Below are 13,387 nucleotides of genomic sequence, written 5' to 3' on the forward strand. Positions count from 1 at the left end.
GCAAAATTTATTGAACTGTTTGGTGACCTTTGACCAGTGTATCTAATATCTTTAACATATGTATGTACTGGAAAAATACATTTATAGACCTATATGTATTACTATAATAAGTTATGATAAAAATGTGTTGTTCATTAGAATATTTTGTTTAGTAGTCGTCTTGTAAGAAGAAAACATTATTTCACAATGTTTGTCAGTAATCTGAAACTTTTGCTCCTCTGTCTAAGCTTTCAGCTGTCCCTGAATCTGCTTAGCACAGTCATACTGCATGTATGGATTATATTTAGTCAGAAACTGTAAACGGTGCGTTGGCCTCCTAAACTCATTGCACCCTCCCCAAAAAAGAAATATTAAACAGTATTCCTTAATGTTTAAATAAAAAATACATTCATTTAATAAACTTTCTTTCTCTTGGCCTGCAAAATATACAAGGCATAATGCATTAAAAAAAATACATGATAAAATAAGAACAAACCCACAAAGAATCACATTTCTAAAACATTACATTAAAAACTTTTTTGCAAACACAGAGATGATGTACAGGAACCCTAACATGCATCTCTTGCATTTCCCATATGGACTTGGAACATCCCCATGTAAAGGTTAAAAATAGAGCTATATTACCATTGGACACATTTTTTCGAAAGTAAACCCAACCTAAGCAAACGGTGTCTGTTACAGCTGAATAGACAAGAGTATAAAAGTCAAGCCCACTGGTGCTATGGACAGCCGTCACACATCTGTGGAACAGTTGCAAGAAGCAGCCCAAAGGTGAGTTTGCAATGGAGGATGAATCGGAGGATGCATCTCTGTATCACTATGGAATATCTTTAAAAATGGAGGAACAAATTGAGGATGTAAATGGACTAAAAAGCAGCAGGACTGAATATATGAATCTTCTCAGTTAACCAGCTCAAGGACCAGCTACTTTTTGAATTTTGGATGCGTTTACAACTTTTCAGAGGCAAACATCGTATTTTAAAGGTTAACTCTATGGGTGAACTGGCAAAGTCAATTCATGCAGTCTGTTTGGTGGTGTAACTCTCCATACTTGCTTTTGCTTCTAAGGAAGAGATTTTTTAAAGATTTATTTGTTGTAAATGAATGTAGTTTTATGCTTGCTAGAAAAGCCTGGCTTTAACCTGCCAAATTGATTTTCCTACACTGTGTGTGGTGTCTACGTGAATCATTGATGTATATTTACAAGCGAAAACTCATCTCGATTCACTCCCATTTTCCAGATCTCAAAAATGGCCTTCGCTGGAATTCTCAAGGACGAGGATGTCACTGCCGCCATCGCTGGCTGCGCAGGTAAGACACTAGAGTTATACAGGTGACATGGTATAAAGTGAAATATTTAATGCAAACAAATAAGTCAATGATCTTTGCTTGGTATTTACAGCTGCTGACTCTTTCAACTACAAGACCTTCTTCGCCAAGGTCGGCCTGAGCGCAAAATCCGCCGATGAGGTCAAAAAGGCTTTCTACGTCATTGACCAGGACAAGAGTGGCTTCATTGAGGAGGATGAGCTGAAGTAAGTCACATACTTATAACATACAATGTTAAATTCAGTATTGGATGTTCAGAGATGCACAACGTTCATCATCTCACCGAAACGTTCCAATGTTTTCAGACTGTTCCTGCAAACCTTCTCCGCCAGCGCCAGAGAATTGACTGATGCTGAGACCAAGGCTTTCCTCGCTGCCGGAGACAGCGACGGTGACGGCAAAATTGGAGTTGATGGTACTAAATTACTTATATTTACTTTTTTAATTACTTTTTTATATTGAACTTTGTGCCAAAAGAAGTTAAAGAATTGTTTGCTTACAGGCCACTTTAATACATTTTTCCGATTCTTTATTGATTAATTCCTTGGTTTTTGCCATCGGATTTTGTATATTACTTTGCTACTGAATTTGTGTATTAGCTTTGACCACTTTTAAACTTCTTATCTTTGACAAACCGAAACCACAGACTAAATTGATGAACTAAATGCAAAAAGATCACTTTCATCTAGGAATCAATAATTGAATAATATTTATCGACTATTAATACTATTAATAATTGGGCTGATCAATGATTAAATCTTTGTCCTTGATACAAAGTGAATTGCTAAAATGAGAAGTCAAGTAATCCAACTAAATGTTTATTTCTTTTTTCATTCCACAGAGTTTGCTTTGCTTGTTAAGGCTTAAGACTTCATGGACCCTCGTCTTTGGAACCAGAGCTCTGCTTAGATCTTTTTTATATTTATTTATGAAAGCCCTGCAAACTCCTCCTCGCAAAGAACGCATATCCAATGTCTTGGAAAGCTATTTATTATGAATGTTGTTTCATTGTATTGTTCTGTGTGCAAATATACAATCTCTTTTGCACTAAAATAAAAATACATTTCATGTAAAACTCTCTCCTCTGCTAAATTTCTCACAAATATTCCATACACATATAGGACAATCAATACAGATGTAAGCAAAGACAAAACCACTTCATTTTGGGCATGTGAATGAATAATGTTGCAATCTGTAGACAGATAATGAAAATACAGAAATACAAAATACTGAAATAACAGAGCTAAGCACTTTGTAATGGCAAGTGTAGTATGTCAGACCCTCAAAGAGGATTTTCTGCGCATGCTCAGTGAATGTCCTCACCAGGAAGTGAGATCATGAGATGTCCAGGCATCACTTACACTGAGTGTGCAGGGTTATTTTAGATCCTACAGGCTTTTTGCACAACTAAGCAATGCACGACACGCTGTACTGTACAGGCTGCCTTTACCGCAGTGCACTTTTAAAACAACACCACAACTACATCTAAAGTCATATACAGTAACTTTAAACAGAAAGGAAAAGAAAAGGAAAAATTTGAAGCCTGCGGTTAAAAATAAATGATCATTCAGGTGGGAAGAAACACAGAGGATTATTAGGATTTTGATTTACTCCCCTACAATGTGTAATGTGCTACTTTGAATCAGATCTAAAGAGTGCCAAAAAATATTTATTTGTTTTAAATAGTTATTATTCAAACTTTGATTCATATATTTTGGGTGTTTGATACTTTAGTTTGGCAAACATCTGGGACATACATTTTAGCATTTAGTCCTATAAAAAAAATCTAGTGTTAAAACAGATTGTGATATTAACTTTTTATTGTGTCTTTTATTTTCATTTAAGAGAATAGGGATAGTTCACCCAAAAATGACAATTCTTTCATCATTTATTCACCCTCATTTCATACTAAACCCATAAGAACACAAAAAACAGATAAGAATGTTGGTAACTAAAGACTTTCATCGTATGGACACAAAATCACTGAGACATTTCTCAAAATATCTTCTGTTGTGTTCCACAGAAGAAAGAGTCATACACGGGTTTTGAACAACATGAATAAATCTATTAAGAGATGTTAGTTGTTGTTTCAGAATAGTAATTTAATAAAATGTTCAATATTTCTTTTTCCAACTTTATTTTTGTGACTTTAAAGGGGTCATACGACACGGCTAAAATGAATATTATCATTTATTTTAGATGTAATGTAATGTTTGTACACGATTTGAGGTTCAAAACCGCTGTATTTTCCACATACCGTGCATGTTTGTATCTTTTCTTTTCCCCGCCTCTCTGAAACGCACGGTTGTTATAGGCTCTGACTAAATCCTTGGTGTTTCGAGTCTGACGTCATCATGCAACAGTGTTTTTTTTGGCGATTTTAACAATCATAGGTAGTTTAGATGGTTAGAGTAAGGTTAGGGTTAGGGTGTGGGTTAGGGTAAAGGTTTCGTAAGACTTGAAACACCAAGGATTTAGTGAAAACCAACAAGCCACGCCCACGGATCTGACTCGAAACACCAAGGATTGAGTGAGAGCCGTTGTTTTACAAAGCTCATCGCTCTGAAAAGCGATGTGTGCTATGATTGGCCAGTTAACCAGAGCGTAGTGATTGGTCGAATACTGCAAGCTTGTGACGGAAATGTAACGCCTCTTACCATATTTGGAACATCAGGTTCCAAAGCAATTGTACTGACAGGTACGCCCACTTTACTTGCATATACATTTGGGTGGTCTTAGTCAACTCATACCACGAACTGATGTAGATTTGTGGGGGTGTGGTTACACGAGGCGTTTCAGGCAGGTCTTTGTGACCATTCGCTTTTAGATGTAATGCATCTTTTGTTTCCGACACTTTAATTTTTGCAATTTTACGTGTCTAATACATGCATGGGCAACTTCTAAAACACCAAAAACACAGAAAAACATGTATTCCCGCAATATGACCTCTTTAAATTTAAATCACTGTGGTATGTTTTTACCACGCTACCAGGGCCAGGCTACCAGGGTCATCCAAACGATCTCCTCAGTGTCCAAGACACCTGCTACACCACCAGGTAGACTCTAAACAACCAGGTCCTTTTAAGATTTTACTCTGGTGGTCTGAGTCGGACAGCATCCCCTCCTCCACAGATAACACTGTCCTTTGGGAATATAATTATGAAGTTCTAGTGGCCCAATAACCTGCTGCACAGCAATAACCAGACCACACACCAGTCAATGCCTTAAAATATTCTTTATTCAGCGAGGAGCATCTCAAAACAAATCACATATAAACTTTTTAAAAATTATGCTTTGTATGTTTTTAGCAAAATGGGCGATGATGTGATCATTTTTCCTTAATAATTTTTATCTATACACTAATCGTAGGCAAGAATCTCTTAAGATCTCTATTACAAAATGCCCAAAACATTTCTTTAAACTTGATTTATCAGTAAATTATTTAAGATTTGAGGATAAATGAGTCCTGACTGTCTGATGCTTATTTCCCTTCTCTCCATCTACATCCATAGTTCCACACATTGCAACTAACACTTGTTCATTTAAATCAATGATATATGATTCTAACCTACAAAACAACCATATGGCCAATGATGACAGTTATAATTATGTAAAAACATTTTTTCAAATATCGCAGGCAAAATAACAAACAAAATGATTTCACAAAATAAACTTTAGCCGTTTCTCATATTAATTTAATTCACAGACGTACTTATATGACATACGTATCTTTTCAATAATAGCTTATGCTTTGGTGTCTTTTTGATTACATTGAAATCAAGAGGAAAGCAAAACTCGCGCGCGACCCATGTACGCGTTTCGAGCAGTGCCAAGAGCCGAAGCTCCCAGTTCAAGTAACACCAACACACTACAATCCTTATAATCCCCTTGAGTGTGTATTTACCTTAAGTGTCCCCAAAGTACTGTTACAATTGATAAGGCAGTATTGCGGATTCATATTTAATTCACGCGCTTCCCCTTTGACGCACGAAAAGCGCCCCGGTTACGCGCTGTACACTGATGGCGAAATCTCACAGGAAAATGACCAAAACTCTTCTTGTTCATCCTCCCAAAACATACAGAGCTTTCATCCATATCAGCATCGTATATTATTAGCCCTCGCGATATTAAGGACTTATACATACGTACCTTTTATGCATCTTCATTGAAGCGCATATAAATAGAACAGCCTGACTACTGGACAAGTTTTTCAACCAACTGCCTCCCATGTGGTGTCCATTACATTATGCCTTATATTTCGGTTGAGTAGTGGTATATAAAGGTGGAAGCCACAGAGCTGGTGGTCACTGCAGTAGCCAGTTTCATCCCTTCCTGTCCAAACCCCAGAAACAACCAGAGGTGAGTGTCCGCACAGACGAAGCGACATGGCACATTACAAGCTCTTGCGATGAGAGAGAGAGAGAGAGAGAGAGAGAGAGAGAGAGAGAGAGGAAATCGACATGCAACATAGCAATATTTAACGTTGGGCTGATCTGGAGAGGATGCGTTGATAAATCTCAGCCACCTGACTTGGGAATAATTTCTCCTCGAGTTTGGATTTGACGTCATTTTACATGGCGTGGGGATATCGATTTGACCGCGCGGAGGACTGGGTGGGATTTGTGTTTTTTTTTTTATAAAAGTGTCCCAGCAAGGGAGCGGGTCATCTTCATCTTGTTTTTCGTTTTTGTTGCGTTTTACTTTTATTGGTGTATGGTCAAACTAAATTTTATTGTTCATAAATATACTGAATGTATCCGTTTGTCTTTATTTTAGTCTAAAGATGGCATTAGCTGGTTCTCTTAATGAAGCTGACATCACTGCAGCCCTTCAGGCCTGCTCAGGTAACAATTCACCTTAGCTAGAGCATCCATTCAAGTGTAAATCTCATTCATTCTAATATTAAAAATCTTAACACTCAAAGTAATTATTGCACCTTTCAGATTTTTTGAGACATCCTTTCTAAAACATATTTTAGTGTCTGTTTGAATACCCTTGAACTCAAGTCTGCTACAGTGTTTGTTTCAAGTACATTTTATTGATAGCTTAAGTTCCACCATCATGCTAACAACTTGACAAAATTGACTTTCAGCTGCTGACTCCTTCAACCACAAGAACTTCTTTGCCAAGATCGGCCTGGCCGCCAAGTCCGCAGATGACATCAAGAAGGCCTTCGCTGTCATTGACCAGGACAAGAGTGGCTTCATTGAGGAGGATGAGCTGAAGTAAGTGGCCAAATGCCTTAAAGGACTCTTTTATTTCACATCCGGGATATTTATTACTTTTACTTGATTGTCTACTTCACTTTTCAGACTGTTCCTGCAGAACTTCTCTGCTTGTGCTAGAGCACTGACTGATGCCGAGACAAAGGCCTTCCTGAAAGCTGGAGACTCTGATGGTGATGGCAAGATTGGAGTGGATGGTAAGAAATACTCTCTTTATTCAGTGTATCGCCTTCCAAATGTTTCATTCCTGATTCCTGATTTTCTTTTCTCTTTGCATTTACAGAGTTTGCTGCCATGATCAAGGCATAAATGGCTTCTGAACATCTTTAAGTAACAACCAGTAATGTAGCCATAGAACTCCATATTGTTGTCTGGGTGGCTGATTTTTATACATAACCCTGGCTGTCCACTCCCATGCTGCATTCTGTCCGGAATGACTGTAAATATCACACGGTCTTTCGTGTTGTAGATATGAATGTTAGTTATTGTAAAATCTTTAAAGCTGTTTTTGGGAAGGGACAATGAGAAAATAATAAATAATCTTTTTCATGTCTGAGTCTTTCTTCTTTTACTTTGCAAGTGATGTAAATGATGTGTATGTGCATGACATTTTAAATTCCCATTCAAATTCTCACTATATCATATTTTACTCAATATTTTTTGGTGGAAAAAAATTAAATAAAGATGAAAAAAACACAATGATTTTCTAAATGATTAGGTAATTGATAAATGCAATAAAATAACAAGCACATTTCAAAAGCATGCATTTATGACAAAACTATGACTCGTAAACCTTACCTATCACTTTAAACAACCAACCACAATCGTGTCTGTGTACGACTATGAGTGCTTGGTGCTTCATGAGAGGATGGAACCCAAACAAAGATGCTGATGACAGACACACTTTTAGACATCGTGAAGTGGCGCGTTCCCGCCACTAGAGAGCGTCTGTTGCCATGTTTCATAATCCACGCCCAGTATAAACTTTTTACTTAACTCACTTATTCAAATACCATATTGCTTGTTAAATGTGCAGGCAGTTTACCCATTTTTTACTCTAAATCTCGTTTCCTTTTATTAAACATTGATGCAGTGGTGTAAAGCATTGGAGTAAATGTAATTAGTTAATGAGTATTAAAGATTTTAGCAACTTTTACTCTCTACTTGACTACTAAGTTTTTGTACTCTTTACTCCACTACATTTGTAATGACTAATGCAATTACAGATGTACATTTTGCATGGCACCTAACTTTTTCTGCAGCAGTTTATTTCTGCTACAGAAGAAGCAACATTACCATTTACAGGGCATCTTCATGTGCATTTTGCCCTTACTTAAAGAAACTTGTCAACATGGCTTCTTTATGCAAATGCGGGAGCATTATCAGTTGACATCACTGGTGTTTTATGTGGGAAGAGGTCATGACTGCAGCTGGTGATAAGGCCAAACCATGTCCAGTGCAGTAAGACTTTGACTTTGGCTTGTAATTTTACTTAACATTATTTTATTTATCCGTTTTACTGAAGAAAGCTTTTTGAAGAATATTGGTTTCCTTATGAGCACTTGAGCTTAACTGAGACTTGGGTGTCTGTAATGGACGAAGGCTATATGGTGTTGACCTGGATTTGTTGCAATTTTGAGGTTTTCAGTTTGATGCGATTGCTCACGAATCAACTGTTTCTTGTTTTTCACTGACATGTCTTTAAGTGTTGAGGGCTAGTGCTACTAATACGCAAGTACTGTTAAAATCAGATACTCTAAGACTTTTACTCAAGTCATTTTGGAATTTGTGACTTGTAACTTGTAATGGAGTAATTTTCACTGCAAGGTATCTGTACTTTTACTCAAGTATGGTTTTCAGGTACTCTTTACACCTCTGCATTGTTGTGAATTGCAGACTCAACAAAGGCAGCATGTACAGAACATGTTTATTGTACTGTACCAACAAATTAGACAATTTACAGTAAATGGAGAGATCACTATACAGTAACACAACCAGTTTCACGTTGCAGTGTGTTTGTAGGATGGATGGCTCCAATGTCTTATTCCCCTTTTTTTTTGGCCCTTGGTAATTTCATTTCTTCAGAATTTCAGTGTAGTACCTTACGACCTTATGGCCGAGCACATTCAATTCATTGCAATATGAAATTGCATTCTGAAATTGGTATTTTTAATCTGGTCTGAATCTAGGTCAACAAATGTTCTCACTAATCACATTCAGTAAGTTGACCATTGTCTTTGGTAGCTATACATATACTCTACCTTGAATTCTGACTGATTTTCCTGAAGAGCAGACGATGCAGAAAGTTAGTTGACAGTTGGCTCAATCATTTCTCCACGGGATATCAGTCAGATTAGTAACAAATTCAAAGACAAGATGCACCAGCAGCTGTAGTCTCAGCTAACCTAAACGCATTGACCCTTCATTTAAATAACAGTAAAGTGCATAGAAACTCAAAATAAATGGAAAAAAAATCAAAATGTATTTTCATTATGCGTAAACACTGACATTGAACATTAAAAGAGCATAAAATGTTATTACTTACAGTATTGTTATTAATTAACAGAGCAGGACACGAAATACGTGAAGATATTTCACAACTAAATCATGTGAAACAGGTCAAAGGTTTTGCAACAGTGGTCAACGATTATATTACATTTACATATGTAATACCTAACAAACGTCAACACGGTTTAATCCTTTGCGTGTCTGTTGTAGCTAGAAAAGAGAGAAAGAGAGAGAGAGAGAGAGAGAGAGAGAGAGAGAGAGAGAGAGAGAGAGAGAGCATCTTTCTTATCAAGCACGCACTAAATTTGGGCGGAATGCAGGTGCCTCATTTAAATAGAAAAGGATAATTAGTTAGAAATTCAAGTCGAGCCGTGCAACAAGAATTTGATACACGGACAGGTAACCCAAGCGTCGCTCTTTGTCTGTCTCATTAGCATAGACACACATATATATAAATATATATATATATATAAGCTCGTACTGGATGGGAAACGCTATCACACAGCCTTACTTCTTACTCAGGATCACATGAGCAGGAATCTTCAAAGCGGTGAGATGCAGTTATCTCTAAAATCTCTCTTTTGATCTATATACATCTTACAGTTGGTCAGGCTATCCATTCTTATTTGTTGTCTACATTTTTAATTTGTTTATTTATTTTACCAATTTTGAGACTCACAAAGTGTGTAAGAATAAACTATAATAAATACAATGTCGTAGTGAGATGTATATGTTAGGACATGGGCCACTGCAACGGTGACGATTTAAGAATAAATATATAACAATTTTCCTTTAGCAGGTTAAATATGTCACTTACTTCAATCCTCTCGGCTGAGGCGATAGAGAATGCTGTCAAAGACTGCCAAGGTATAGCAAACAATAACCAAAAAGAATGAAAAAGGAGAGAAAGGACATTTTGATATTTTTTCTCATGTGCATTTCTCCAACAGCTCCAGATTCTTTTTGTTACAAAAAGTTCTTCCAACTTTGTGGCTTAAGTCAGAAAAGTCCCCAGGAGGTGAAGGAAGTGTTCCGCATCTTAGATGAAGATAACAGTGGAAGTATTGAGGAGGCTGAGCTCAAGTATGTCATCATAAGCTCTTTTTTTCACGTCAGGCACATCACATAAGTATCAAACGATGCACTGGAAGACCACAGTATAGCAAATACAAAACACAGCAAAGTGATATTTGTGCTTGCTTTAAATCTTATAAATATTCTATAAATATGTCACATTTTATTTGTGCTTGAATATTTTCTGTCTTCGTATTTCATGATTTAGCCTCATTCTTAAATATTTGACTTTGAATTTTGTGCTTCTGCTTATCTGACATTTACTGTATAATAAAATCATATGCATAAAGGGAATTGCTTTTGTTTAAGCTAAACAGGACATTACATTTTCATGTCTGGCAGTGTTCAGAGTTCAGAGTCCTTTTCAGATTTAATCCATGAATATGCTGTCTGTCCTCTGTTCTGCCCACGCATGTTTTATGTAATTTATCTGCATTATATAACGGCAATACCCAGAGAAAGAAAGAGAAATCCGTCCTTGAAGGGTATTATTTTAGCTTAGCACACATTCATAATTCACCTGGTGAACGAGATCAAATTTCATGATTTTGTCTGAACTGATTGATGGATTCAGAAATAATACATCTGAAACAAATAGCAACAGTGAGTAAAGAAAAAAGTTTGCTTTTCTCATTAACAAACTTGTGTGCACCAGGTTCTTTCTCCAGAGATTTTCCCCGGGGGCCCGAACTTTGACAGAAAATGAGATCAAGAGCCTCATTAAAGCTGCAGATAAAGACGCCGATGGCACCATTGGAGTAGATGGTAACGTTTTCTAGTCTTATGAAATGTATTTATTTACAGTGCTATTTCATTGACTTCACATGTAATTTATATGTAAAAGTCTCTATACAGTGATTATTTTTATAACCATTGTTTATTTAGTGCCTTTTGCTTGTGTATTGTGTTTAATAATAATATGTTCATGTATGCGTCTGGACAATGCAAAGTCTAAAGCAGCAAACAAAGCGAGTAAAAACAACAATGGACCCCATTCTGTTACTTAAATTCACCAGTGTTTTTTTCTTATCTAATAACATTTAGCATCTATTAAATCTCTTTCCCTGGTGTATTTTAAGTTGAATTATTCACTACACTGTCTTTAATTCTAATATTCTTCTGTCTACAGAGTTCCAGACTATGGTGTCATTCTGAAAGCCTTCAGTCATATTCAATCCCAGACGACTCCGGCTAACAGCCACAACACTGTGTCTTTATCTTTCCCAGCATTTTACACAAAGTTTCTTATTGACCTTTTTCCTCAGCACATTTATTTGTCTTTTAAATACATGTTTCTGTGTTATTGTTCTGCACTGACCCCAAAATGACCAATGACAAAACTGTTCAGGGAAAATAAAATAAAGTCATTAAAACTGGACTCTTTGTTTACTGTCTTTTGAAATCCTTAGCTTTATATGAATGTGCAGAGTTTTATGAGTAATTTTACACAGTGCCTTCTGTGTTAGTCTGTAGATTTAATGTAGGTGGACACGACAACCACCAGAATGAGACTGGGAATGAACCTCTGGCCATGAGCATGGACTCAGGTTTTGAACTCTGTCAGGGATTATTGCTGCTGCCTGGTGTTCAACCACGGTGAATATATTTATCTGTGCATAGCACGTAACATGTAAAAACAACAATGAAAATGTTATCATAACATACATGATTTATATGAAACTGTTCAGATGCAGTATGACATGTTAAAATTAATTGAAATTTTAGATGCAAAGTGTGCAATGCTTTGTAAAAAAGCAGAGTAAGTGCAGAGTAAGCCTTGTTGCCTTCCTGCATAAAAGTCATAAACACTTTGCATTAAAACATAAAAGTCTGTGTGTGTTTAAACATCCTGACCAGGATGACACTTTAACATTAGCTCAGCCAATAAATCTGGGTTGTGACATATGTTTGTTCGACCAATGATAATTTTCCTGCAATTATTATAATTATTATAATTTTAGTTTACATGACTTCACATTACTTTTATTGAGAAGCTACATGTAACAAATGATGTATTTAAGAAAACCTAAAATTGAAAGTAAAAGTAAAAATGGTGAACGGTGACCAGTTTCAGTAATGATCGTTTTGTCAGGTTTTATTTTGCAATAATGTGCAGTAATCACAGACTGTTTGTGCATTATCCAATGTCCTCAACAGGTAAAAGCAAATTGACCTCAGCTGACTTCAGTTTATTATGCTTGGCCTTGATGACATCTGATTTTCTCAAAAAACAACGAAATTTTATAAAAGGAGCATATTTAGAACTTTTGAGCAAATTTCCACACAACTTTGCAGAATGGGTATTAGTCATAGCATCTAATATTGCTTTTACTCAACGTATTTTAGTGTGTAATTTGTTTACATATACCAGCACTGCATTTCCTCATATGCATTTGTAATCCATAAATACAATATAGCACACTGCAAATACGAAACTTCAAAAGGTGGTTTACTTTCATCATATAATTGCAGCCTTAAAAACAATAAAACTATAGAATGTAAAGCAAACTAAGGAGGCACAAAAGAGACAGACAGTGAGAGCAGGTGTAAGTTTCAGTGAAGAGGGCCTCTCAATACTGAATGGCAAGGATATCCGACTCAGGTTACCGCTTAGCTCATTAGAACAATGGAATTGAAAATGCCGCATCAATCCTGGCTGCTGATTATCTCCTTACTGCACTAAAGCAGAGACCTAAATGAGGAGGCAAACATGTGCTTGAATGCTGATAGCTGAATTGAGATAATCCTAGTGTGCGTGGCCCAATATGTTAGATTTAATGGGGGAGCTTAAACCACAATTACAATACGAAGCTTATCTACAATTTTATTGCCTTTGTTTTTCAGACAGATGTCACCTGTTTACACTGTATATGAATGAAATGAATGCTATTATATAAAACATCATTCAGCTTTGGGCCAATAGGCAATACCATAGTTAAAGGGATATTTAATCCAAAAATAAAATTATTTTATTATTTTATTTTATTTACTCACCCTCGACTTTCTTTTTTTGCAGAACACACAATAAGATATTTTGATATTTTGATTTGTTACCAAACAGCACTATAACCTCCATTGTATACACAAGACGACAAGACATTTCTCAAAATATCTTCTTTTGTCTCCACATAAGAAATAATTATGTACAGGTTTTTAAATACATGTGGAAGAATACATAACGACAGATTATTTGTGAAGTATCCCCTTGATGCCCCTTTTCACAGTAGTCTGTTTAGTGGGAACTTCCTCAT

At 36.2% G+C, this 13,387-nt stretch overlaps 3 protein-coding genes across 4 annotated transcripts; all 3 read left to right on the forward strand.

The window, feature by feature from the left end:
• The first annotated feature begins 707 nt into the window (after positions 1-707).
• LOC130550242 (parvalbumin-2) lies at positions 708-2,404 on the forward strand. The gene is made up of 5 exons (XM_057327662.1): positions 708-771; positions 1,242-1,311; positions 1,403-1,535; positions 1,635-1,744; positions 2,171-2,404. Exons 2-5 carry the CDS (start codon positions 1,251-1,253, stop codon positions 2,194-2,196), a joined length of 330 nt encoding a protein of 109 aa, XP_057183645.1. The 5' UTR covers positions 708-771; positions 1,242-1,250; the 3' UTR covers positions 2,197-2,404.
• Positions 2,405-5,574: 3,170 nt separating this feature from the next.
• On the forward strand, positions 5,575-7,105 carry LOC130550247 (parvalbumin alpha). Its single transcript, XM_057327666.1, has 5 exons — positions 5,575-5,688; positions 6,106-6,173; positions 6,422-6,554; positions 6,642-6,751; positions 6,838-7,105. Exons 2-5 carry the CDS (start codon positions 6,113-6,115, stop codon positions 6,861-6,863), a joined length of 330 nt encoding a protein of 109 aa, XP_057183649.1. The 5' UTR covers positions 5,575-5,688; positions 6,106-6,112; the 3' UTR covers positions 6,864-7,105.
• Positions 7,106-9,360: 2,255 nt separating this feature from the next.
• pvalb9 (parvalbumin 9) lies at positions 9,361-11,509 on the forward strand. 2 transcript variants are annotated; one of them, XM_057327663.1, is made up of 5 exons: positions 9,361-9,612; positions 9,859-9,929; positions 10,013-10,145; positions 10,792-10,901; positions 11,266-11,509. In XM_057327663.1, the coding sequence occupies exons 2-5, from the start codon at positions 9,869-9,871 to the stop codon at positions 11,289-11,291; spliced, it is 330 nt and encodes a 109-aa protein (XP_057183646.1). In that variant the 5' UTR covers positions 9,361-9,612; positions 9,859-9,868; the 3' UTR covers positions 11,292-11,509. The 2 variants fall into 2 exon arrangements, with proteins under 2 accessions (XP_057183646.1, XP_057183647.1); XM_057327664.1 differs by having other exon boundaries at positions 9,862-9,929.
• The last annotated feature ends 1,878 nt before the right edge of the window (positions 11,510-13,387 follow it).

Source organism: Triplophysa rosa, unplaced genomic scaffold (assembly GCF_024868665.1).
Source record: "Triplophysa rosa unplaced genomic scaffold, Trosa_1v2 scaffold266_ERROPOS124324, whole genome shotgun sequence".
Taxonomy (NCBI): Eukaryota; Metazoa; Chordata; class Actinopteri; order Cypriniformes; family Nemacheilidae; genus Triplophysa; species Triplophysa rosa.

Coding starts and splice junctions, on each gene's coding strand:
- LOC130550247 (XM_057327666.1), top strand. CDS start 6,113: ATGGCATTAGCTGGTTCTCTTAATGAAGCTGACATCACTGCAGCCCTT. Junction 6,174..6,421: donor AGCCCTTCAGGCCTGCTCAG/GTAACAATTCAC, acceptor ATTGACTTTCAG/CTGCTGACTCCTTCAACCAC. Junction 6,555..6,641: donor ATTGAGGAGGATGAGCTGAA/GTAAGTGGCCAA, acceptor TTCACTTTTCAG/ACTGTTCCTGCAGAACTTCT.
- pvalb9 (XM_057327663.1), top strand. CDS start 9,869: ATGTCACTTACTTCAATCCTCTCGGCTGAGGCGATAGAGAATGCTGTC. Junction 10,146..10,791: donor ATTGAGGAGGCTGAGCTCAA/GTATGTCATCAT, acceptor TGTGTGCACCAG/GTTCTTTCTCCAGAGATTTT. Junction 10,902..11,265: donor TGGCACCATTGGAGTAGATG/GTAACGTTTTCT, acceptor TTCTGTCTACAG/AGTTCCAGACTATGGTGTCA.
- LOC130550242 (XM_057327662.1), top strand. CDS start 1,251: ATGGCCTTCGCTGGAATTCTCAAGGACGAGGATGTCACTGCCGCCATC. Junction 1,312..1,402: donor CGCCATCGCTGGCTGCGCAG/GTAAGACACTAG, acceptor TGGTATTTACAG/CTGCTGACTCTTTCAACTAC. Junction 1,536..1,634: donor ATTGAGGAGGATGAGCTGAA/GTAAGTCACATA, acceptor CAATGTTTTCAG/ACTGTTCCTGCAAACCTTCT.